General features: G+C 50.2%; 1 protein-coding gene across 1 annotated transcript; it reads right to left on the reverse strand.

The window, feature by feature from the left end:
* Positions 1-209: 209 nt before the first annotated feature.
* LOC131215295 (AF4/FMR2 family member lilli) lies at positions 210-27340 on the reverse strand. Its single transcript, XM_058209683.1, has 6 exons — positions 27019-27340; positions 2856-4494; positions 1025-2091; positions 768-938; positions 579-696; positions 210-512 (listed from the first exon to the last, which is right to left on the reverse strand). Exons 1-6 carry the CDS (start codon positions 27338-27340, stop codon positions 473-475), a joined length of 3357 nt encoding a protein of 1118 aa, XP_058065666.1. The 3' UTR covers positions 210-472.
* Between the last annotated feature and the right edge of the window lie 387 nt (positions 27341-27727).

The raw sequence follows: 27727 nt of genomic DNA on the forward strand, positions 1-27727 counted from the left end.
TGTACAGTGTATCCACTTATCCCTAGGGGGCATGTTGCGCTGTTACCCCAGAAAACTGATCCGATTTCATTTTGCTTCTCGCGCGACGATCGTGGGATCATAGATCGCCGGCGCGCGTTTATGTACAAGGGGGCTGTGAACGTGACATCCCATTTTATCGCAACAACGCGGTCATTTGTGTTTAAATTCATTCGACGATCATTCGGCCCGGATCGTGCGGCAGATATCTAAGATGGTGCGCGAAACGCTTTGAAATCTAAAAGTAGTGTGTCGTAAGGCGAACATGAAAACATGATGAGGCAAAACTACGATTGCAAAAATAAAAATCAAGACAAACAAGCGGAACAGGTGACTAGAATGGAAGTGTGTCGCTCGCGTCCGAGCGCTGCGCGCGCGTGGGAAGAATAATAAATAATTCGGTCTCGGTGTAGGATGGAAATCGCTGAAATCGTTCGTCGCGCGGCACTGCATCTCAGTTCGGCAGATTGTCCACGGATTTGGCGCGATGATAGCTGCAAATAAAAACGAGACGGGTTAGCTGCCGCATTCTTCCGCGAGGCGCGTTGGCGAACGCTTACCGTCTTCTGGCCAGCTTGAGCACAACCGGACCTTCCTTAACGTTCTTGAACAGTGCAATCGTCTCGGCGTGGCTCATACCCTGCACTGCGTCCTCGTTGATGGACTGTATTTCGTCTCCTGCAAGTGGACAGAGAATGGTGGCGTGTGAAGCGGGAAGCGTGCGTTGGCTCTCGGAAAGGGTCACCTACCGGCCTTCAGTGTCCCATCGAGCGCGGCCTGGCCGCTCGGGAAAACGGTCTTCACGTAGATGCCCATGTTGCCACGCGGCGAATCCCGGCCACCGACGATGCTGAAGCCGAGCGACTTCATGCCGCTTCCTTTGTAGAAGGTGACCGTCAGGTAGATGCACTTGTGAATTCCTGTTATGGCAAGACAAACGATTGACGCGTTATTCACAATCCAGCAGGTTCCTATTGCGCCTGAGACGAACAATGAGCCGCCATACCTTCGATGTAGGACGATCCTTCCTCGTTGATCAGTATCCGCACGCCGGACTCGAACTTGGTGCCGTCTAGCCCGCCGGAGCCGTCCACCATCTCGTCCGCCCCGGTGCCACTGATGTTGTTCTCCGTTTTGGACCGTTGCAACGGATTGCCTTCCGAGCCACCGATCCCACCGAGCCCGTCCTGTGAGCCCATACTGTCCGAGGCAAGCCGAATCCGGTGCACTGACCGGTGTAGGTCTTCCTCGCTCTTCAGTGTCGCCTTCTGGCGCATCGGCACGTGGCGCCGGATCGTGTCGGAGATCACCTGCACCTGCATCACGGCCGGAGGTGCCTCCGCAATCGATGCCCGTCCACCGGCGGCGTCCCCGTTCGTAAGGTGCCGTATCGATTGGTGGATGTTGCCGTGCGAAATCGGCCGGTACAGCGAGTAGAGGCCGGTTTCGTTCGGATCGAGCGTTTTACCCGTGGCCGGCAGCGGTTCCTCCTCGTCGCTATCCTTGATGAGCCGCTGGGAACCGAGGATCCGCGAGTAGCCGTTCTTGGCCAGCGCTTCCAGGCGCTGCTTGCTGATCATCTGCCACTTTTCGTCGTCGCAGATCGTGTTCGAGATCGAGATGCGGTTCGCGTACACCGGCACGTAGTCGGACGGGGCGTAGATCGGGGTCAGTGGGAACGGTTTACCGGGGCACCCGCCGGACCCCGTTCTCGGTGAGCCGGAAGAGGACGAAGAGGGCGACGACGGCGACGACGGGTCGGTGCTACCGGTGCTGGTAGAGGTGCTAGCGATGGGCGACGAAGACGCCGTCGAGCAGGTGGAGGTGATCGATATCGCACCGGAACTGACCACCGCAGGACCACCGCCGGCCGGGCCGGGCCGGGCGTCCATCTTGATCTTTCGGTTGGCGTCAGAGCTGAACGTAGTTAACTCGTCATGTGCAATGACAAGGTCTACGACATTGTTGACAAATGTCGAGAGGATCCGCTGGACCGTGCTGGGAGACTGCAGGCCACGTAAATGGTGCCCGTTTACGTTCACAATCTCGTCGCCGACACGCAATCGGCCGTCCCTGAGCGAGAGAGAGAAAGAGAGAGAGAGAGAGAGAGAGTGATGAGCTCGGGGAAGCATCGGCTCGGCGTTACCGTCAAATTGTCGGTAAGCGCACCGAAAGTGATATAATGACGAGTGGCGGCGCGCGCTTTGCATAATGCGATTTTAATATGAGCCTCACGCGCCGCTCACGTCAATATTCGCCATTTGCGCTCCGTTGCGAGTGAGGAAGTCAAACACAGCGCGGCGGTGGTGCCCGCCCGGTTGCGCCATTTTTGCCGCACGAATTTATGGAATGTTGGTTCGCGGTTCGGAGGTAGCCGGTGCCCGGAGGCGGTTCGCTTCCGAACCGGCTTCTGTTTCGTTGCATTCTTGCGTTGATTTGTGGAAAGAAAACAAAAGTTGTGTGCCCTTTTCGGGGGGGGTCTACCGCTTTCGGGTTGATTAGCGGGCATTTTCGATTTGTTTCGAATATTGAATCAAAACGATGGGATACTTCACCGCATCCATTATTCAAAGTTATTCATAAACGCGTGACTAACGTGCCCATTCGCGGTACATGCCCATTATGGAGACAGTATTGATAATAAGCAATCATTCGATCGATGATCGATGATTTCAATTGATTTGCAATGGAAGCAAATCACACCAAACAACCTTTTTGACAGTTCATTCGCAAATGTAACAGGAGCACATACTGGGAGTTAAAAATGATATTTCGGAGACTGGACTAGGACTAGGACTTTTCGGAGTGTCTTATGGACCAGATGGAGCGGTACTTACTTGTACGCAATGCCTTCCGGGTCGATCTCGGTGACCAGATAGCGCGTCTCGCACTCGCCCTCGTCCAGGCCGATCGTTTGCGGTGTCAGCTCGATCCCGATCGTATCATCCGCCTGCTGCTTCACCAGCTTGATCTGCCGGAACCGGCGCCGTACCGTGCCACAATCGAAGCTGCCACCGATCGACGACGACGAAGACGAAAGCCGCCGCCGGCTGCCAAACACGTACGATGCGTCCTTCGTGCGGATAGCGTCCGCGTACGAGTCACTACAGCCGGGACCTACCACCCCTACCCCGGTGGCCGACCCACTGACGCTGCTGACCAGCGACAGATTGATGCTCTGGTCATCGATCTTATCCTCGGCGTGGCGCCCATCGCTATCGTACCCGGACTCGTTGCTGCTCAAACAGCTGCTCAGCCGCTGGTAGTTCAGCACGAACCCGTGCTCCGTGTCGGTGAGCGTTTTGATCGAGTTGTTCCGTGACATCGGCCCGCCCAGGTTGGTCTCGCCGCTCACGATCGAGCGCTGGCCGTCGCAGTCGGGCGAACTGTCCAGGGTTGAGATGTTGAGCTGCGAGTCGGTGATCGACACACTGTCCAGATCGGAGCGCAGGCTCACGATCGAACCGCGGTTCCCGGCCCGCAGCAGGTTCTCCTTGATGCGGCTGTAGTTGATGACCGAGCCACCGTTCTCCTCCGGCAGCACCGATAGCTTCGAGCGGAGGAACGCGTACGGGAAGTGGTTCTTCTTGGAGCCGGTGTCAGCGAGCTGTTGCTGCTGCTGGTTCGTGGAGGATGTTGATTGGCCAACGCGCGCGATGTCATCACAACTGGACGACTTCGTGGCGGATGCGTTGGGCGCTGTCGCCACACCGGAAGCGCTCGGTTGGCCATTGGCCGTGGTGACTGGGTCGGTTAGTCCACTGAGGTGCAGCTGAGAGGAGCAGCTGGCCGCCGTCTTTGAGTGACCGCCGTTGGCGAGATTGATACCGTCCGTGGGGTCGTCACACTTGACGTAGGACGAGGTGTTGAGCTGGCTGGTGGAACTGCTACGGTACAGGAGCTGCTGCTGCTGCTGCTGTTGGTGGTGGTTGTCCACTCGGGTCAGATCACCCGACTGTGACATCGCCGCCATCGCCAGTTGATGCGGCGGCTGACGTTGTTGATGTTGCTGCTGTTGCGGTTGCTGTATGAACTGCTGCTTCTGGTAGTGGCTCGACTTGTGATTGAGCATTCCGGTGGATCCCATGCGGTAGAAGAAGTTCCGGAACGTGCCCGACGAGCGCTCCGAGTTGAGCTTCACGAGAGGATCATGACTGGAGCACCGATCGCCGTTCGCTGTCCGCTGCTGCTGCTGCTGCTGGTTTTGGCTTTGATGCTGCACTTTTAATGGTGGCGTGGGCTTCGTCTTCTTCACGCTTTCGGCCACGATCGAGTTGGGCTCGAAGTTGCTCGAGTACCCCGAGGACGACGATGACGACGAGGATGGTGATGATGATGGGGACGATGCAGATGGCGGGACTACCGGTGGGGCTACCGCGATCAGTGCCACGCTACCGGGGACGGCCAGCTTGTGTGCGTCGCTGCCACGGCGAAGGAGATCGAACTTTTTGCCCATCTTGCGGCCCCATGTGAATACTGCGAAGGGAAGAGCAGAAGAAGTGGACGGTTAGTGGGAATGATGATCAATTTTTGAACATAAACGTCGCACAAGAATGGCGATGCTGGTCACGATTAATGGCCAACTAATGGCGGGAAGGGAGTGACTCAGTCGAGGACCGTAATTTTTGTCAAGACTTACGTCCTGTTTTTGTAATAACTGAAATTCTAAGAAAAAAATGAATTTTAAACAAAACAAATAAAAACAATTGAAATTTAACAAATTCAAACAAATTCAGCAAATAGTATTAAAATTTCTACAAAATAATCCCGCAAAGCAAACCGACAGAAACGGTGCCCGAGGTGCACTAAAACCCTCTCCGTGGTCTAATTGACGGTCAAACCCCGTATTTATTGGCCGTTCACTTATCGGCTATCGGAGCGGAATACATTGAAACACACTCCCTTTGCCAGATAGGCACATTATTCGACACACGGCCCGGCGCACTGCGGACGCCCCCCGGTCCCCGTTGCCGCCCCCATTGGCCAACCCGTGCGATATAATGGCCCCCGATTTGTTTCGCCGATTTGCATGAAACCGCGGCATAAATCATTGCCCGCCCGGGCACGCGGACTCTTGCCCGGCCAGACAATGCACCGGAATTGTTCAAATTTTACAACACCGTGAGACGCGCTGCCGCGAGCCCCTCGAAGAAGGTCCAACGCAGCAGAACCTCTCCGCGAGAGTGGAAATCGAGGAAGGAATCGGCCGAAAAAGAAGCGATGCGAAGCACTTCCTTATCCGCGCGGCGCTGTGTCCGCTGTACAATAACTCGCCGTCGATTTGTTCTTTCTTCTCTCTCTCTCTCTGTCTCATCCGATCTCTTTGTTCCTAGGTTATTTTGTGATTTAAAGCCCTGCAGTATTCCGTTCCGTACCGGTCCTGCGAGGCGGGCAGTAATAAAACCGCAACAGCTCCACGGAGACCCGGACGTTACTCTGGGCAGCCGAGAGATGCGCCTCTCGAAGGATACTTTTGTTTGTGGCGAAGACGCAACGACGAAGGCGACGACGGACAAAGACAACTTGGGTCGAGGACCAGGAACAATAGCAGAGGTGCCGGCGGAGTAACGAACGAACCCGTAAGCATCATATGGCAATCGACATTGGGCCGGGACCGGGAGGTCCCGCAACCTGTCCAAGTCCCGGTGGTCGGCGCTGGCGGCAACCTTGAGCCGAGCCAAGAAAGGCGAATGATGCATTTAATGATCGGGAAGATGATTATTGGCGTGCCCCCCGAGAGCAGCGATGCAGGCGCCATTTGGCAAGCTGCACACACGAGATGTGATATTCGAAACCCGGCACTCTCGGAACCGTAGACAGAGTGTTGGGCGGGGGGGCCCAACTCATGGCGCATCTTTTGGGGAACATCCAACCCGGCCGGGGCGTGAAGAGTTCGAGAAAGGGGGATTCGCGAAGATGCTGCACAGGACCGTACATCGCCGTGGTGTCGAGTTCCTAATGCGTTCGGACGGGTGGAAAAATCGGTTCTGGCTCTTCCAGCCGAATGCAGTCGAGTGCAGCGACGCTGACTCGGAGAGCAGACGGTCGATTAACTGGAACTGGAGACAGGCCGGCGATTTGGAAGTCAGTTATCCGAGTAATGGGGCCAAACACACGTACGGTGGAGGAAGATCTGCCACGGCCACAGATGGTCCCAGAGCCTCTCGCTGCGATCCACATCGCGTACGCGTACAATACTGGACTTCTCGCGACACGCCAGAAAGTCCAGATTGAAAGTTGTCCCTAAACGAGGTCTTCCGCGGGAGTGAGCCCCGTTAGAGTCGCTCCAATCCAGGCTGTCCCAGAGACCAGACCCAGACCTACTCCCCTATAAGGGAGTCCACATCTCGATCCAGAAACCTGGACCTGGCTGGCTGGCCGGGCGGGGGGTGCGTTACAATAAATCATTCTCCCGTGCGGGGCTCAACGGGGCTAGGAGAGCCACGGGAATGTGGTCGATCGGCCAACGGCCAGATCGGATGACAAATTCCGGTGTCGCGCTACCAGGGACCAGGGAAACCCCCGCCACTCCAGCCGCGTAACGGTGTAGCGAAGGTTAATGATCCTGTCAAAATAGTATCGCCGACGAGGACACGCTCCCCGGCCGGCCGGGGGCCCCGATAAAGTTACAACGTAAAACGTAAAAATCTGCTAACGATCTCACGAGCGAGCCCACACGGAAGTCACGGGAGCGACACCGGCGATGGGCTCCGGCCCTTGGCCGACACTGTAACGTGATCGATATCGGGGACCGGTTTGGGCTGATTACCAAGAATAGAATAATTATTTCTTGCTGACCAGCGACGCGTCAGGCTCGGCTCGGCAACAAACCGGCCCCCGGGTCGATCGAACGACTGAAGCGACCGACCTGTCGCCGACCTGGTCCGTACTGTGGAGAGCCTCCCGGTCCCCGGACGGAGCCTTATGGGACGTGCGCGGCCGGGCGCAATTAGGCGATTGATTTTATTGGAGATGTTGGGTTTAATTATGATTTAGGTCGGATCGGGTTGGAAATGTGACCGGACCGGATTTGTTACCACCATTTCCCGTTCCGGAGTTGCTAGCAGGGCCGCGTCAACATTGTCGGCGATGGATGGGATTCGCGTAGCATAATTAGCCGAGGCGATGAGGGCCTCTTCTTCGATGGCCCCGATCCGGATAATCCTTCTCCGAGCTACTTTGCGTGTGGGTAATGGTTTTCTAAACGGTACCTCGAATTATTCTCTCCCTCACATCACGCGAGTGCCGCAAGCAATGGTCATCCTTTTGGATCAATAGATTACGGGCGCGGAAATGTAAACACGAACGCCTTCGCGGGAGATGCGCGGCCGATTATAAATTATGCGTGCGAAGGTTACAAAACGGGGCCTCAATGTTGACCCAGGTGATTGTTACAAGCCCGAAAGCCGGATGAGGATTTATCGGGAAGATATTGTCAGGAGCGGCCCGCAGCAGAACGCCACAGTTACAATCTGGTTAATCGGGGGGGCTATTATTGCCCGGGGGTCATAAATCTGTCGAGTCTTTTTTCCCACTAAGCACGCTGCTTTGCGGAAGAAACCTGCCAAGAATGGTGAAAGTAAAGTGACCGGACAACCAACGTCCGGTTCCAATCTAACACCAGAGTGCTCTACTTGGAGCACGGTTTATGGGTGGATTGTTAAGGCCCATAAACGAATGGTGTTAGAATTTGACGGAACCTGCCCAATGGCCGATGCCCAATAAATAAATAATACCAATTGACGGTCTGACCGAAGATCGGTTCATTAACGCGTTCGTTTAGGAATTTGTCCATTTGTACTGTGCACACTAAAGAGGTCTGTCTTCAATTTTAATACTATTGTCTTACAATTAGTATCCCCTTATTAAGTGCAACCTGTAATTGAGAGGCGTTTGTCAGCCATTTGTTACATGTACCGTTCAGCGATAACGAAATATGATGATTCGCAAGATATCATTCTAGGAAAACCTGGATATAAAATCAACATAAAACATAATTTATCAACATAATAATTTAGCTCCTCGTATCTGTGTGTACTAAGCGAAATTGTTCTGTTCTACACAATGTACCGTATTTTTCCGTGTATAATGCGCACCCGTGTGTAACGCGCACCCATATTTTAGGAGAAAAAAATTAAAAAAAAGTTTTTTATCATACATATTTCAGATATCCAACAAATAGCCAATGATAATGATGTACGAGGGGCGTTCAAAAAGTTCTGACAATTTTGTATTTACGCGGGCTACGTATATCCGATTTTCGATTTTTGGTGGCGGTAGGTTGCTACAGTGTGTTGTTTTGGTCAAAAATTCGAGCAGAAACCACGATGTGTTAGCAGGAGCACGACAGCCAATTCCTGTTCTATCCTTTGGTAAAAACTCATGATGCACCACGACCCTGCAATCGAAGAAAACTGTTAGCTAAACTGTTTACATTCGACCAAACATGGCTTTTCGAGGTCCACATCTTCTAGGCCCTCTGAAAAAAGTTTGAACCCCATTGATAAGCGCTGCTTTTGGTCTTAATAGCATCATCATAAGCTACAGTCAACATTTAAATTTCGTCCGAGCTTTTACTTCGTTTTTTACACAAAATTTGATAGAAATTCTTTGTCATCATTTTTTCGGAATAAACAAAAATCGCCGATGGGCCAAGACAGTAAAACAGCTGTTAAAATTTACTAATTACTCAAAATGGCCGAAAGTTTCACCATAAGTGAGTGACATAAATAGCAACCTAACACCGAAAAAAATAAATTTGAAAATCGAACATTTGTAACCCGAGTAAATACAAAATTGTCAGAACTTTTTGAACGTACCTCGTATTATTCTAAATATTCTAAAGTAGACTAAAGATAGAATGCGTATACATTGCAAAAGACATACTACTATTTTATATTTCGTAATAATGTCACATTTTTTAAATGATTTCACAACAACTTCTGTTTTGACTCCCTGCCATGAGTTAAAAACGATATTGTATGGATAATTATATTCCTAACAAATGTTTCATTTCATAATTTATTGAATAATACCATAAAATATGTACCTAAAAGGGCACATTCGTAAGTTTAGAGAAGACAAAATTTTTACTCCCCTTGTATAACGCGCACCCAGATTTTAGAGCTCAAAAAATTGGGGAAAAGGTGCGCGTTATACACGGAAAAATACGGTAATTACTTAAATTCTGTGTAATTTTTCTGAAGTAAATAATTAAGACTCCCAAGAATGATGGCCAGATAAGCTTCTTTGTTGTTTAAAATTAACACTGAGGGTTTTTAACCACAGCCTTCCAAAATCAGTCCCATTAAATCATTTTTGGGGTTGTTTGTTTGGCCTTTTTTTGGCGTTTGTATCCGCCTAATTCGTCACGCATCCCCAAATGTCGAGCGATTTTGTGGTTTCATCATTTTTAAAGTGATCCCAAACCGTGACAGGATTGGTAATTAAAACATAGCTCATCTCAGGGACCTACCTACGGCCACTCTATCAGAGCCATACATTTCGATGAAAAATGCTCTTAACTTGTGGAAATGTTCAAGTAGTGAAAGACTGTGAATAAAAAATTCCCCAATATTTGGCCTCCTTTTTTATAATGATCAGACCTACAGACAAATATTGATTATTACACAAAATCACTTTCGATTACTTCTTGTTTGTTAGCGTCATTTCTCATGTGACACGATCAAACACGATCGACTTTTAGAGCACCTTATTAAAAATAACTTTAATTCGGCAACCTCATATTGGAGAGCTTCGGTTCTTAGAGGCCACATTCGAATGTCTGCCTATTTTATCCGTGCTCTTGCGTTGCGTTTTAGAAGTCCGTAATAAGTTAATGAGTTCAGCCTCAGTGTGATCTTGAGCTCGACCTTGATCGTGACTGGCGCATTATCTGGCACTACCTGTTCCTGCGCCATACCCCACTCAAATAATTAATGAGAAATATTAATTCATCAAATCATAATAACGACTCATTTGATGAGATGTATCGGCGGGACATCTGCGTCAGGGGGTTTGCGCTCGTCACGCCCCTGTGGCCCCAACCGTCGGTTGTCAGATCACTGTTTAGCCTTTCGGTGTGTAGATACCAGAAGATGGCTTTTATTTACGTTCGGGTTGTGCCTTTGGGTCACCGAAATTGTTGATTGGATTTTCAGTTAAGCTCCGGAGTTCATCGGATTAAACTTTCAATGGTCGCGGCGCCCCCCCGAAGAGAATATAAAACGTGAACCATTTCACTTCGCACACCGTCTCGGTGTTTGGAGACAACATTAAGGCCTTCTCGGCCTTAACTCACACCCTTTTGCGGTTTTTGGCCGCCGAAGTTGGCCAGCATATGGGGGTCGGTGGCTCTCGGGAGTGTGCTGTTCAAACGTAGGCGCAAAAGCATAAGCCTTCAGCTTCAGAGAGCCGAAAGGCAAAAAAGCCACCCGGCAAGGTAGTCCTCGGTGTGCCGCTTTGGTGACCACACGTAGTGCGCGTCGAATCGCCTAGGCGTTGTTAGTGGCACGCACGCGGGCAGAAAGAACCATAACCCCGTCGCGCTCTAACGTGAAAATCGCTTCGAAAATTGAAATAACATGGCGCGCACCGGCGGATCACGGCGGTCAGTGGAGCGAAACGGAAAACGCCCGGAAACTGCTGACGAAAGAATGTGCGGACCGCTGGACCTTGGGCTGGCCGGACGCGTGGGTACACAAAATAGACCAAACTCGTGGGGGAGCCAGAAGGCCCGGGAGAAGGGAATGGGTGGCCCGGCGTGGACCAGCTTGTCCGGTGGAAGTCCGGTCCGAAGACCGCGCGCGGATCGGAAGTTGAAAAGTGGCGCACAAATTTTCACGCCCATCACGGGCGGACCGAACGAGTCGGAAATTTAACGCTTCATTCGTGCGACGGCATTCTGGAACTTTCCGAACTTCTGGAACCCGAGGCTGGCTGCAAGCTGTTACACCCCCACCCACACCTCCTAAGGGTATCTAGGCCACATACGCCCCGGCGGGGACACCGACGAAGACTTGGTCCGGAAGTTTTTGCCAGCGTGTTTGCGCGCGCCACTCATCAATTCTTCGCGGAAGGTGCGTGGAAGTTCTGGAGTCCGGTATGGACCTATGTTTTCCGGGACGAAAACAAAAAATAAAGCCATCGATAGAGCCCACGAATGGACCCGGTGTAGTCTGGTGGCTAAGCGCGGGCTTTGGCGCTTGTTCTCACGTGGACACCCTGGAACTGGAAATTTATTGACCATTGACCGCATGGCGTGGCTTGGTGACGTGGCCGGCTGCTGATCTGGACGCAACCGGACAACGCGGCGTAAATGGTCCGGAACCGATGTGCGATCACAGCCCGGCACGGAGCCCCGTCATCACCACTTGTCAACCATTACGTGGGTCGACCGTTAGAGACCGTCCGATGTCCGGGGTTCCGGTGGCTCCGATTTGGTCGATTGTTTTCGCATGGCCCCAACCGTGAGCCGCTGATGGTGGCGGTGACGCGCTCGTGTATCACTTCCACCTCATAAACACCTGGCAACAGCCCGATCCCGGGGAGCAGTTTCATTGATAATTAGGCAGCAGAATTGTCTGGCCGCACACAAAACGGTCCACGGCCATTACGGAAGGAACAACAATTAGACGGGACGGGTGCCCATTGCGTAGGGGCGCTGCGGGGCGTTAAATGGCCGGATGCTTTCTTTTGATGCGGCTAATTGATGAGTTTTTCCGGAATGTTGGCTGCGCGAGATGTTGGCCCCCTTTTCCGTGATGAGGTTTAGAGAGGGGTTGCACTTTTGGTGCACCCCGAGCGGCTGGGCGTGCATTTTCTGGTGCCTTTGGCGGCCGGGCCCTCGTAACGATGCGCGATGCGTATAATGGGCACGAGCCACGGGCTGGATTTATGGGAATGTGTGTGTTGAGCTAATTAATTGCATTACAACGAAGCGGCGCAGCGGACCTCTCGCAGGACTCCGGGAGATCCGTTTGATGTGTGCGCGGTCGGTGGTGGTGGTGGTGGTGAATGTGCAATGTTGTGTGCTCCAAACACACATTATGCGCGGACCGGTGCCGACGTGAGAGGAACCGGGCCGGCCCACTGGAATGGATGCTTTCCTGCCCTTCGGTTATGGTTGGCTTCATTTATCAACACAAAAGGCTGGCGTCACAAAATTGTTTTTTTTTGTTCTCTTCTAGTATGAAACATGAAAAAGTGTCCGCAAAGATACAAAAACTTGAAAAGAATTCCGCTCGAAGTCTGCTTTGAAGCGGCAAACAATATCTGACCGGGAATGAAGAGGATCAAGCAGGTAAAATACAAACGATGTTTGAAAAATAATGAGTATCCATAATAATATTAACACAAAACACACTTCAGAATACAACAGTAGTGTAAAGGGCATTAAAATAAGCAACACGTGAGGGCACTTACAATTTTGCGAAATTAATCGGAGCAAATTGAAATGAATTTGTTTGCTCAACGATTGTTGAGTTTCACATCCATTACCTTCGGATTGCTCGCTGATAAACCAACTAGCAAAATGATTTGTTTAAATATTTTATACAAAAATACAGAACTAGCGATTAGAAATGCATCTTCTCAGGTTTCGTTAGTGTTTAGGATGGCACAAACATTGAAACGTTGTAAACTAACCGATTAACCGAGAATCGATCAAAAGGTCGTAAATATGGTGTTTTAATGGTCGAAAATAGCAACGATATGGCAAAAACATTCGGCAAAAGTGAGGCCACAGTCAGCTAAATAATCAAGGATTATGAAAATGAAGGCCACGTTCGTTTTATTAAACACTGAACCGAATTAATAAACTTGTAGCGAACCTCTGGACTACAAATCCGCTGTTAGCACCCACAAATAGGATAGGAAGGAAACATCTTATTGGTCGAGGTTACTCTCCACAACACGGTATTGCATTGATCCACAAGACACAAGTATTCGAGCTTCAAGGTATTTAGTTTTAAGACTACCACAAACCCTCAAGAAGCCAACCATTGGAAACATTGATTGGCATTGATGAGTCTGGGAGTAACTGAGAATACTTCAAGCAATTAAACAGAATAAGCTCAATTAATTCAAATGATCTGGTCAACCTGAGGACAGTAGAAAGGACCGCAAGACAAAACCACGCTGTTTGGCAATGTTGTCTAGTAGTTCAATCACTTACAGACCGCAGAATGCCAGAGATTTGTTCAATCGCTTCCTCGTTCAAATCAGGTTATGTTAAAGTATCTCTCCAGAGAATCAAAGGCGATGCGGTGCAAAGTGTACACAACTGCGCCAGTAAGTCTTCCAATTTATTAAAATACTTTAAAATGAGCCAATCAATAGGGGTCGATTTGAAAGGATTGCGTTCGAGTTGAACACCGTAAGATACATTCCCCGTTCGTTGTTCCGATATCTTTCTACCCCCAATGAACTGTGATCGCCATATCCTGCTCAATTTTTTGAGGCCGTGTTTTGCTAACAAGCGAGCCCACCAAAAGGAAATTCAGTTCCGCCAGAAGGAATAACTGTCACATCTCCATTTAACTTAGCCTCACCAACGACCGAATGACTCACTGAGGCCTTACTGGTGAAGCTCGCGAACCGCGAAGTGTTGCATAATATTTTCACAACATTCTCCCACATACGGCGCCTTCCGCGGAAAGTCCCGTTCGAGGGGGCCCCACTTTTCCCCAGAAGTTTGATGGAAGTAAAAAGCTCAATTTCGGTGGCAGCTCAATTGCATCCACTCGTTGGCCAGGAGCTTGTCGTCTCGAGCACGCCCGCGTCTAAAACCTCGCGGTTTTTTTCCCGGTGTCCCCCCGCGGCGTGTAACTCAAGGAAGCACAAATCCTGCCCGCGTCCGGAGTTTCGGGTGCCGTACCCCTATCATGTGTCGGCGCGTTGGTTCTTTTTCGGGAAAACGCGAGATTACAGCTTTTTTGGTTCTTTTGCGACGTAACATCACACCCGGACCGCCGAGGAACGTGCCCTGGCCCATGGACACGTACGGGCCCGTCGTGCGGCGAACTTAGATTGCGGCCCGACCAACCAACCAACCAACCAACCATTAATCTTGCCTTGCGCTAGGCCGGGCTCGCCAACATTCACGGCACGCACACTCGCCACCGCGCGATTTTCTTCTTCTTCTTGGGGTTGCTGCAAAGTTGTCGCCACCGCCACGGTCTCATCAACTTGGCCACTAATTGGATCGGATGTTTAAGGCGATAATTGCGGGGAACCGACCATCCTGCTGCTCGAGTCTAGGGCAGGGTCACGCGAAGCTAATTGGTCACCCGGTCAAGGCCTTCGAGGTCACACACTCGCGGGGGTCGCATTAGCCCCTTTAAGCCTTTTAGCCACACACCTGCTGCACTCGTTGCGACGCTACACCGGACATGACAGGATTCGTTCTGCTCGTTGCCACCAACGGTCGGTCGGTTAGGGGTCAGGATTAGGATTCACCCACTTGAACGGTTCCGTGGATTAGCTGCCAATACGGAGCTTCCTGGGAAGCTCTACACCGGGCGGGAACTTGAGTCCACGATCTAGGCTTGACGTACGAACTAATAAAAAAAACCCGGACCACGAACTGCCGGACCCGCGCGTGGGTTGAGCCGAAGCCGTCGGCGCGGAGACTGGCGCGACTGCCCGAGGAAGCCCTTCCGAGAGGGCCGACTTAGACCAGCGCGGCTAACGGTTGGTGTAGGGGTTTCTGCCCTGCACCCTGGCCCTGCACGGAATGTTAATTCCAGCTTCGCCACCAACCCAAACCCCACCCCCAAAAAGGGGCCCCAGGCGGACCGATATGGAAATCGGCCTCGGCCGGTTCGACGGCTCAGCCAATCTATGGCCTTGCAGCAGGTGCACCCCGCAAGGTGCAACGAATGCAAGCAGCACCGCAAAAAAAAAACCGGACAATCGGAGGTGCATCGGTGCATAGCGGTGTGCAGTTTCTAGTGCCACTTGCAGTTGCCAGCCCTAGGCAGCCCGACAGGCAGCCAGAAGCCAGGGGTGGTGAAGTGGAAAGTGAAATTATCGTCAAGTGCATTCGCCCACAGCCCAACGGACAAGGATGATGATGGCGGGGGGTGCACCTAACCCAACTCGATCGATCGTCTTCTTCGGACGGAGGTTCCAATTAAGGCCACACACCGGTGGTGGTGGACCACCCCTATTGTATCGCTCTCTCTTTCTCTCTCTCTCTCTCTGCGTTGTGCGTGAGGCGGCGTGTGCCTAATGATTGTGCCGGTGATTTCGAGCTATGCAGATTGATCAGCAGCGCGATGCGGCCAATTATTAATCACAACACCACCACCCCGTCCGGACAAGGCATTACAATTTGGAGTTCCCTCCCCAGACACGTGCACATGCCAACTTTCCCGGAGCTTCAAAGCTTCAAAGAGGATCAGAGGGTTGTGCAACCCGTCGGCCGCACGGTCCGGTCTGTCGGAACCATTTTGCCTAGAGTTATTAGTCAGTGATTAGAAAGCTTGATTCCTCTCGCTCTATCTCTCTCTCTCTCTCTCTCGCTCACACAGAGTGTGGAGATTGTTTGAATAGAAAATAAAGAAAACTGGTTTAACTGCAGCTGCGGCCGCCGGTGCGATGGCTGCCACTGATGCTGATGAGCCAAAAGCCACGAGGACGACCACTGCCGCTTGCATCCGAATGCACCACTCTTTCGCGCTGCTGGAACATTGTTTCTGGGCTCTGGCCCAGAAACATTGCGCGCGGTGCGCGCCATCGAAGCCCGTTCCGATGCAGAGACCGACCGCAACACATTCGCTTCGAGTGAACATCGGCGCGAGTCACTGGCGGGACCGAGCTTTCGGCCGTGGAAATCCCGGGGCCGTGCCCTGCGTTTCGCGGTTTCCACTTTTCCGAATCGCGGCACATGGCGCGAGCACGCGTTTCACTTTCGCGTTCGATGGACTGTCTGTGTGCTTTGGCCCCCCCGAGCGAACGCCGTTTTGTCTTTTCCTCCCGTGGACCTCGCCAGTGGTGGAATGATTTATGCACACGACATAAATTTGCCTGCCCCTTCAGTTTTCGCCTGCATTCCATTTCGGTTTTGACGCGGCGCTTTCGGGCCACCTTTTGTCTTAATCAATATCATTACCAGTGCCTTTTCCTTTTCGTTGCTCTCGGTAACTAGTTTCAATGTTTCAGATATTTGCAGCTCAGTTTGCCGCTCTCTTTGGCCTAATTGATCGGTGGTTCCGGGGCTTTACTGAAGCTTGTCGACCTTGCAACTGTATCATATTAGAATGGGGTGATTTTTTTTCAAACAGATTTTTTATTTGCTCTTATTAATTCTTTGCTTGTTACGCAGTTATTTTCGGTTGATTTCCAACATTTCGAGCAATTTTTGTTCTTTTAAAATGTTTACTAATTTGGTTTGCGAATTATAAAGACTGAATATTATAGAGTATTCTTTTTCACTCTTTTTGTATGTTTATATTAAGATTTTCTTTTAAATTTAAAAAATATTGTTAACTTTTTGACTTGTTTTAATAATTTGTTTGTTAATTGATTTTTTAAGGGATTATTTACAATTTTTACAATTCTCATAGTTTTTGTGATGATTTTAACATTGTCTCGTATTTAAATGAGAGCTTGTTTATCGAATTAACTCTCTTAGGAGAATTCTGTTTATTCCTCTGTTTATCTCTTTGCAACACGAGAATGACACCTCGAAGACCGAGTTAGATAATAAAAGGAATCCGCGTTGAGAGTAAAATAAGAAGGGATTCTTTCATCCGCTTCCATCGAGGGTAACTTTAGCGAAATTTCCGAATGAGGTCTCTCGGGTACTTGGGCTCCGTACCAATTACCTACTGCTGTGGCCCACGCGTGGAATCTTCCTTCGCGCACAGTCTTGGGTTCCTTGTAGAAAGCAGAAAATAAAAAGTAACTTCTTCTTCTGCGTAGGTCCCGGGGACCCCAGGGACCGAAAAGTGCCTGGACCTTCCCCAACTTCGTAGCGCTCGGTGGTGGTCGTCATCGTCGTGGGCAGGAGTTTTCGACACCAGCACCTCACCGACCGACCCAACGCTGGCAACCATAAATTATCTCAATCTATCGGCGTAGATTTATGGCGCGGTTGCATAAGCACATCACCACTATCATCATCGCCGCCATCATCACCATCATCAGTGCGTCGCAGTGCTGGATTCCATCATTTCTCCGCCGCCCACCGGAGCATTCTCCGGGGAGAAAGTGTTTGCCCGCAAGACGTTCTCTTTCCCGCTCCCTTCCCGCGGCCGCGTATGGTCGTTCTTTCACGACCTCCCGCCCCGACAGTTCTTCGTGACTTCCCCCACATACCGAAACACTCCGTAGGTTGCCGTCGGACGGCGGAAAATCGAAAGCAATGTAACACACCAATAGCTGTTATTACTTTCATTTTCGTGCCACTCGGAGTGGCCTCGGGTATGAGGGGGAAAAAAATGGTCGATCATTTCCGGGGCGTCTCTCAGGTCCGCCCTTTCGCGGGTAAATCGCACCCCACGTTGGGCCACTACCATACATGCCAGCGATCGTACACCTTCTTTGCCGCCATGTCCGAAGTACACAGCCGCGGTGAGGTCTTCAACAAAATCCTCTCTCCCACTCCGGTGGCCATAACAAGCTCGGTTGTCTCGTGTTTGCGTTGTGCAACGACCGGCCAACGCGGCGGCATAGGGAAAAGGAATATTCTTCTACTCGGCCGGGGCCGATGATCGGTGACGATCGGTATGTAGGAGGTAACAACCCTTACGGCGGAATGTCCTGGTGGTGGGGGCATCCTACTTCGCGGATGGCCCGGTAAAAAGGTGACGCGAAATTAGTTGCGCCAAGGTACCTCTGAGGAGTTACCAGCTAATGTCAAGCCTCAGCGCGAGGCCAGTCAAGCAGCTGGCAACCTCGACGCTGGGTGTTTGCCAAACTTCAGGTGGGCACCGGAAGCTGTGCGACCCGAATCGGGCCCGTGAGTGGAATGCCTCGTATGCAAATCGCCAGCAAACCTCAGTCCCACGTAATCAATCACTCGCTGGCCCGACATGGACCCCCAGGGGGGTTCGGGATCCTAGGCGGTAATTAAGACGCTTTAAGTGACTGACTTCAAGCGCACCTGTCATGGCCCAAGATCGGTTCGGCGCCTTCACGAACAGTTCCGAAGGTCAACAACCAACAAACCGATGGCCGCTGGCGCGGTGAGTTGACTTTAATTGGCCCAATCCCAAGAGCGGCTGTAGGTGCCCCCCAGCGGCGGTTTAGAAAAAGGTCGATAAAAAAATCAATTACTCCAACGAGTCCTACGCGCTTGAAGTCGCGGATAAGTAGCGAGGGAGCGTGATCGAATTCGTAATCCGACTCAACCTACAGTTGGCGCCTACAAAGTACGGCAGAACCGGGCTTAGAAGCTATTTTTGGTCCGATACAGACTGCACGAAATAGAGGCACAATCCTTGTTTAGTGTCCATTCCGGACGTCTTCTGTCACTGTTTCGTTGGACGACAATGTGACAGGATTAGATGAAACCGGGCGCGGCCAGTGCTAATAATAGTCGCTCCGCATCAGCCAGGCATTCGGAATCCTGTCACCGGTGGGCAGGATTCTAAAGCGGCACTACACGGTTGGGAAGGATAGAATCAGCGCTCCCGGGCGTATTGTTGCATGCGTCACATTACTGGTGCCATTTCCTCATAATTGAGACCGACAGGCGCAATTTTGGCCACCAGCGTGTGAATACCCTCCTTCTGGGCGATTGTGCCCTGATGAAGCGAGGTGGTTGCACTTGGAGCGGCCATCCAATCAACCCGGACAGCACGCCGACATCGATGTTTTGTGGCGGTACTGTCACAGCATATTCTACGGAATGTAGTGACAGAGTTTTGCGTTTGCCAATAACCGCACGAGGCGACCATAATACCTCGCTCGCTCGGAACTTTCTCGTGGGGTTGGTTTGTGGTTTTGCATTTCGAAAGATGGCCAACCACCGGCTGCGGACCGTCGGTCGACCGATTATGCAAAAACGGTAATATCTGGCAGGTGACATGTACTGCGTGTGGTAGCGATCACGTGTGCCAATGAAGTATCCGAAGGGACGGGCCGAAGTATGGCAAGGACTGACTCGTGTGGGGCAGTAGGGCCAGTAAGGAGCATGATTAGAAACGTGCCTCTCGGCAACCTCGGTGTGGATGGGAGTTCTGGAGTCGAAGGAGCTTTGGTTTCCAGTGGAGTAGCTGCGGCGAAACTATGGTGCCATTGGACTCCAGATTGATAAATATTATATTCAGCGAATACTTTAACAATGAACCGTGAAGGAATGAATTTTGAACGAAACATTAGACATCGAAAATGAGAGTAGAAATAAAAATACTAGTGTGTTCAATAAGTTCTTTGCTTTAATAACAAAAGGGCGTGCCACGAGCCTAATTTTTTATATTGATAAACTCTTCAAATGAACGAATGTGAAATTTCATTTTAATCTGTCACTTAATTTTTCTTTTACAAGCCTTTTAGTATCGACATGTCACAGTATTTTTATAATGGAAAAAATTAAGTATCGTGCAGTGATTGAATTTTTATTTTTGAAAAGATTAAAAGCAAAGGAAATTTAGGAACGAATGTTGAAAGTATATAAGGACTTTTCGTCTTCAATTATAATTATTATTATACAAACCTTCAAGACGATCTATGTTAAAAACGACAAAAAACACACACAACATCCGAAATCGCAGAAAAAAAATATCGTATTTGAAAATCGTCGAATCACCTAAAGAGACTTAGGATAAGGCCTAGCCATCTCATTGAGCGATATAACCCATATCCAAATATTGATGTTTTGGGTTCCTAAAAGCTGCTTGCAAAATGGGTGCCGCATTCGCTAAAAATGGAACAATGTAGCAGATCACAAGAGCAATTTGAAAATGGCAAAAATCAATGAATTAAAGTTCTAATTGTTGCAGTATCCACCGAATTCACCAAATTTGGCCCCTAGCGACTTTCATCTGCTTTCAGACCCAAATAAATTGTTCGTGAAAAGCGTTTTTCATCAAATAATGACGACATATCAGTTTTGGAAGCGTATTTTGAAGGGGTTACAGTTTTTCACTTCAGGGATGGAATTCTTAAATTGGAGTCTCGTAGAATCAAGTACATTGATGTTCAGAGAGTCTATATTGTATAACAAAGTGAATTTTAAACCATAAAAAATGTGTTTTTCTTACCGAGGCAAAGAACTTATTGAACAGCCTAGTATCGATGTAGAATAATTTAGGAACCTGGTATAATGATGAGCCGTACCTCAAACAGCGCGACATTTATCAAGATACAAAAATAATGTAAAAAGAATGATGTGCTGACGAAACATAGCTCTAGTCTTATTTATGCCAGTGTAAAATAAAGATAATTCACAAAAACTAGCTTAAAGCATTCGCCCTAAAGAAGGAGCAACGATATTAAAAGAACAAAGAATTTCAGCTCCAGCCCATCGGTGGGCGAGTGAATGAATAATGTAATAAAGAGCCTCATAAATCATGGGAGGATTAGAAATATTAAAACGCACAGCAAACTTGCGCGGAGAGGTCTTAAGCGCACCCGGGGCCATACCTTTTCTTTGCATTAGAGAGTAAATGCAAAAAATGGCCAAAAACAGATTACTTTCGCGGCGACCACGGTTTTCCTTCTCCCCTAACTGCACGCCATTAATATTAGAGCAAGGCTGTAATTACTCTTATCGCATTACAAGTTGATTGGACCCCACACGGGGGATCTCGGGCTCGCTGGTGGGTTCGCTTCTGTTTTACAAATTCAGCACAAACCCGGCCAGCACTACATTCTTGGCGGCCGAATTGGCGGCAGCGGCCAGTGCACTATGCGCGTTGTTTATGTTTTGATGGATTCTAGCTGACTGGCCGAGACTGGCGCAAAAGTGCAACAAAAACCGGAATAGCCGACGCAGAGCCGACGGGGGTAGCCCACCGGGGGGGGGGGGGGGGGCAGACGGCGGCTATCGCAACCTGCGTCTGGCCAGTACAAAAATACCTGGCGCTCTAGACCCTCCGAGTGACCTCCGGGGCAAACATTCCTTGCCGCCGGGCGCCCAACCGGCGGAACCGGTTGGGCGCCGATTTCGGATTTCGTAAGAAGCCGCCGCCGGTGACGACCTTGGGAAGGTTTCACTGGCCCTGCGGCGGCCCAAGTGTAGACACCGAGACCCGCCTCTTCCTTGGTGTGGCGTAATCATCACCGAAAATGCTCCGAACCCAACGGACTGACTTACCATTCTTGCTCTCCTTGATGGTGGCGGCGGCAGCCGACAACGATGGTGGTGGCGGCGGTGGAACGGGCGTGAACGGCGAGACCAGCGAGTCGTCCTCGAGAACCATCGCCGGCACGGCGGTCACCACCCGAAAGCCCCCAGCCAGTGAACCTGTGCGGTGGTGGTGGTGGTGGTGGTGCACGACGGTGGACCAGATGACGGTGAAGGAAGAGCGTGAAACGAAGCGAAGTGGCATGAGCGGGGGTGCAGAAAAGTACACACAGTGGGTGGGTGGGTGCAGGGGAAGTGAGATTTTCCGTCGATGCTCCGGCAGTGGTTTGTCAACTTGTCCAGCAGGTGGGTCAGTGAGTAGTGAAGTAATTTTGGAGTAGATAGGTGCCTGTCTTGAGTTGGATAAAACTACAAAAATGTGGATAGCATCGTGAAAGAGTCACCGTAACCCGATAGAAAACCATCAAATGTTTATAACAAATTGAAATCGGAGAAAAATAATTGATACCAAAATGTGGAAACAATAAACATATGAAAGATTTTCTTACCACCAACACAAAAAGCAAAGAGAACCAACTGTAACCACTACAACAAACTATTGGAATACATGTCGTAAAAGAAACACCTGGAAAAGTGCACAAACTAATCCTATATCCGAGTTATTTATTAGCTGCCATCGTGGAAACAATTTTAGGTTATCCACAACACATGACAAAACAATTGGCGATTCTTAATATTCCACCATTGCTTGAGCCTAGGATTAGTTGAACTCACATTATACTGTATTTCAACTTGGCGTATCTAAACTGCATTGTTTTTAAAAACATAAACAAATCAAAATTGACGCATGTTCTGAAGTTACTCAATAACCCATAGCAATTCTTCGTCATAGAACTCCTCTTCGGAGTCACTGGTATCGATAGCTAAAGCGCATTGTCAAAGGTCTCAGCAACAGTTATCACAGAGAATAAATGACAGTTAATTCATCTATAAGGTCGCTTCTGTGTTCCTGCATTTTAAAACTTTCTCCACACAACAACTGTTGATGGGACCGAAGTTTCCTTGTATGGATTTTGTTTGAAGACTAATGAACAGAAAATGTATTTCTAATGTATTTCTAATCACATTTTGAGTTAACAACAGTTCGAATTATCTGCCATTCTATTTGAAATTTAAAATCTTGGACCTTCCATAATATAGTATTTAAAAAACATTGTCCATGATAGGCAAGAATACAAGAGTTTCGCTAATATTAGTCCTCTTTTAATCCTTGACTACCCTCATATAAATCTCTGGCAAACTAGCAGATCTCAAAAACGGGCAAAAGTGCGACTTTTGCAGGCTAAAGTACATACAAAAAAAGATAATATTCGCATTGGTTCCACGTGCTGCTTGTCAATTAGTAACCACCCTGGTCGGTTTCGTAAGCGTCTTATGAATTTAAAATGTGCTGTTTTCAAATAGACTTAATCGTCTGAAATTGGATCCATAAAAAGATAATCTTCAAAGCGAACCGTCAAATAAGATTTTAATGCATTTAGCTTCACTACTTATTGACCCACCCCACCGTTAGCTGCTCGTGCCAAACGTAGGGACCTCGAAAAAGGACCGGTAAAGGGCGTAACCTCTCCACTGAAAGGGACTGAAGTCGGGTGACGGTGGGCCGGCTACACGAAGGGCGCGAAAGTGAAGGCACCTCCGGTGTTGGTGACGGAAGTTGCATCACCACACGGCGCCGGAAGTGATCATCGCGCGATAAGTGATTGCTAACGGTGTCGCGGACCACAGAGCACGTGGCCGAGACCGGGGACAGCATCCGTGCCGGCGAGCTGGTCGATGTCTCCATCGTCCACCACGCCCCGGAACCGATCGATCGGTGCTTGGGGGTGAGTGGAAGAAAGAAGAGAAATGGAAAGTGGTCGGTCGCCCCAAGTCCAAGTTCAAGTTTGGTTTGGCGGCAAGAAAATGAACACGCCGACCGACCGACTCGCCGGTGGCCGCGCAGTGAAAGGCAATGGAAATTGGAAAACTTGTCATTAGCATGCGCCCCGGTCCGGACTTTTCGGACGGATGCTTCGGCTTCACTTTTCCCAAGCTCTCCGACGGGCCGGTCGGCTGCTGTGGCGAGAGTGCCTTTTTTGTTGTTGCTGGCCCGGAGCAGAAGTCAACGACCTGGGGCCGGGGACGAGGAATGTAGCTCCTCGGCCCCGAGGGCAGCCGCCGTCTGCCGGTGATGGATGGAAGCGAATCAAGTATTAGCATTAGGTCCTGATGATGCCCGAGTGCGAGACGAGACTTGACGATGATCGCTTCCATCATCAGTCTGGGCGATAATAACGATGAAGTCTCAACACGCCGCTGACGATGGTGATGATGATGATGGCGAAGATAATGGCGGCGCTGAAGCGTACTTCAGTGGAGATGTGGCGTTCGATGTGCGATTGGCGATATTATCCCGAGTTTCAATTATTCAGCTTCCACCCGGTGGGCCGAAATGGCCATTTCGCTTCTCGGAAGACGAATCCCCCGAAGGTCTTAGCAAATTTGATATGCCAGAGTATTTTTTTTCTGTTGGTCGGCCCCCGTCAGTAGATCCGTTGCAAAAGCGCGCCGCTTTGTGGGGCCCGCGAATTCGTTGCGGATGTGCAAACGCACGCGCACGCAACCAACACGCCACGTTGGTGCATAATTTTGCGCCACCCATTTTGAAGCGGGGCTGAAAGGGCGGTGTGCGTAAAAATTGATCGGATCGATTTGCGCCTGCCACGGTGGGATTGTATTTTTTTCCCTCTATTTCTGTGTTATGCCACTGGCGCGAGGTGTGTACTAATACCACGTCGTGGTGTAACGCGTTGCCCGGCCGCTCCCTCCGCATTTCTCATCGGGCCTTTCTGATGTTCCTCTAGGGCGTGGGTTTTCAGGAAGTCTAATTAGGTTTTCGTACTGCATTGACGAAACACGGCGGTGAAGCGCGATGAAGCGAGGAGGGAAACATAATGGAATCGGCCAACATCAGGGCATCGAAAATCGAAAGTTTAAAGTTGCGAACCGCGCTGATGACTAAATCGGGAGCTCGGTGTTATTTTATATTATAACCTGCCCCCTGCGCGAGTGGGACCTAGTCTTGCACACCGAAAAAAAAGAACGCGAAACGAAACGAGAACAGTGCCCGAAAGCATAAGGTAGTGGGCAAAGAAAGTTCACAGTAGGTACAACGAAATGTAACTAACAAGAATGAAAAAGAAACGGCTCGGCATCGGAATGGATCCAATTCAAACTTAAAATAAGCAGCTAACAAGTAAACTCCATGATGAAAGTAAAACATTCATAATGAAAGTACAAAATGTAAAAAGAAGAGTGCAGAAATGAGAAATAGAAGATTAGAAAAGTATTAAATTTCATGAATAACAAAGGGAACCAATCGAATCCCAAACAAAAATCAAATCAGAGCACGATGAATCGAAAAAAGAAAGAACAATCGATAAAGCACACCAAAAAAAGGGAAAGCATAATGTGAAACCGAGACGATTAGAATTCAATTCACACAGAATATTGGATAACGTGCAATTTACGGTAAAAGAATCTGTTCTGCCGTGGGGCTATCATTTACGCCGTGCGCTTCGACGCCAGAACGGACGTCTCAATGGAACGGACTAATTACATTGTTACAATTCGCACGTAGCGCGAAGGTGCCAACCATTCTCGGCTGACGCTCGACTCGACTCGACCAGATAAGCGCTATCCGATTGGTAATCACATCGGTTCGCACATGATACGTCCTCCGGAACGTTCGCCTCCATCCTTGAGAAGAGCAATAGGTCCCCTGTGGGCAGGGATGGGATAGAGGATCTGGGGCCCGCTATCGAAACAAATCTTAATCTCAGGTGTCAGCCTGATCAGGCCCTGACTCCGTTCTCCGGCGACCACGGTGTCTTCGGGCGAGTTCTGTGACGCGCGGCCGTTGCTATCACGCGGAACGGGCACGATGGACGATAAGATTGATCTGAGCATAATCATCGTTAAAAGTACCGTTTTTCCACGGCCCGGAGGGATATGGCGGAGGCTCCAACCGTCACGGATGGATGGTATTTAAGGCACCGGCACACCACGTCTCGCGCCAGACGACACAACACGCCCGCAGTCGCCCGGGTGTGCAATTTATCGTGAGCACTGCTCGGTTGTTACACGCGTCCATCTGTCGGCCTGCGTGTGTCCGCCGCCGGCCAACCCACCACGATCTATCCACAATTGCACACGGTGGACCTTCTCCCGGTAGCCCTCCGGGAAGGGCTGGGCTAATTGGTTCGTGTGTGTGCTGCTGCTACCTTTTATCCTGCGCCGCCGCCGCCGCCACATCCTTCTGCCAATGCTGTTGGCCACTTGGAAGATGAAGGCACACACGGGTACGCAGATGGAACTCTCCGTCGGTCGGTCGGATGGACTGTAATCGTTTCTTAATTAGAACCCTGCGCGGTGGGCGGAACAACGATGGGTCATGGGCGTGAGGCCCTCCGCCAACATAAAAGCGGGGTGCGCGCGACGTGATTGTGGATTAATTTGTACACATATTTGCCGAGAGAGGTGTCTTAAGAAGTGCTTATCGTGTAGCTTCTTCCGTTTCGTTGCGGTCCGCTTGGTCCGCGGGTTGGTCCGCTGTGGTTTCAGGGACCAGCTTCTCTGACACTACGTCGATGTCATGTTTTGGGTGTTTGTTTTCGTTGGAAAAGTGGGAAACTTGCTTGATTATGGAATAATAGAACTTTGGTTCAAAAGAGGAAAGAACAGTATGAAAAGCCCCAGTTGAGGACTTCTTTAGGTTTAGTGGGTTATGATAACCTCCAAGAGAGTGGTTACACGGGATGAACTACAAGAGTTTGTGGAGTAATTTGGGTAGAGTTTTCGATATCTGTCGGTCAGGCTTCGGGCAGTACAAAATGAGTCGAAACTTAAAATTGTCTTATAGAACAGCTACTAACCCCGTTCAAGTTACCATAACTATCCTCTAACGAAAAACCTTTCTAGGCTTGGTAGAGACTGTCGTGAATTAATAGTTCTCGACCAGTTCGGGACATCATCTCAATCGACCATCATCCCACTGTCAATGTCAAATTTGGTCCAGAACCGCCATTGCCCATCTGTTTTTGTCTAGAGTGTAAAAGTCCTATTGTGGCAGATTTCTACCGAAGGTCCTTTAGCCTAAGTTGTGATTATGGCCCAGGCCCATGTTCGTTCAACAAGTATCAAACCGGTTACTAGAGAGCCGCTAGATTCAGGACAATCCAGTGCTACCTAACTTGGTTCCAAAATAGAATGCTAGATTTTAGATGAGGTTTAGTCACTTCGTTAAGAGATTAGAACAGTGTTTTATGTCACTCTCTGGCCGTCTATAGCCCGAGTAAACAGGTGTGTCGTCCCGTACGTGAGAGTCCTTTCAGTTTTGGTAGCTCCTCGATAAGAGAACATGATGAACACCGATGCAATCATCGGATCGGTCAGAGTTCCAGTGAACGGTCGGTTCCGGCTCCTGGCCGTGGCCCGGAGCATCTGTTCGGCAAACGTTTTTTTCCCCTTTTTGAATATAATCTTTTGGGAAAATGGAATCTGTCAGGTCGCTGCTGTGTCCAGGGCGACATCAATATGCAGGGCTCGGGAATTACTGTTTCTTTTTCGGGAGGGACCCCACGAAAAGCACGAAGGGTTACGACACGTGTCCGTGTATGATGCCACCATCAGCTGGAACTTACCGATGCCGTTGTTGCGTACGTTGATCGGTGCCGGGCACGTTAGCTGCTGCGCCGAGCCAGGGCCGGCCGGAAGGTGTTGGTGTTGCATCGATTGACGTGCCTCGGTGGCCACGCTGGCCAGAATCGATGGGCCGCCACCCGGCACCGGTAGCGACGTGACCGTCGACGGCGGCACCCCCGGCGCCGTCGGCAATCCTTGCGCAAGACACTGATTGCGTGCCGTTTCCGACGTTAATCGAATGCTTTCGCACTGCGCCTCGATGCTGCTGCCCGATGCTGCCGGTGGCCCGTTGTTAATAATACTGCCAATGTTATCACTCATCACCGCGGACGGGCTTCCCCCGGGGGTCAGTTGATTGGTTTTTTCGGTCACCGGCACCGGCGGATCAGCGTCGGCCGGCCCGGGCGATTCCGCGATCGGTTTGCCCTCTGATTGGACCAGCTGCCCTAGTGGACCGGGGGCCACGATAATGTCATTATGGGGGAACGATGACGACGCCGCCGTCGACGTGAGGACCTCCGCCGGCGGCACACCGCCGGAAACACGGGCAAACACTTGCGGTGGACCTTCGAGGAGTTTTTTCGTTTTAAACAAACGCATGATACGGGTGCCACGTGCCACGGACGAGGATGTCCCTAGATCGGCAGGCAAAAAAAAGGACACAGAAGTCCTCCTGCGACGTCCTGCCGCTTGGCTTAGGCCGGTGTG

This window comes from Anopheles bellator, chromosome 1 (assembly GCF_943735745.2).
Source record: "Anopheles bellator chromosome 1, idAnoBellAS_SP24_06.2, whole genome shotgun sequence".
Taxonomy (NCBI): domain Eukaryota; kingdom Metazoa; phylum Arthropoda; class Insecta; order Diptera; family Culicidae; genus Anopheles; species Anopheles bellator.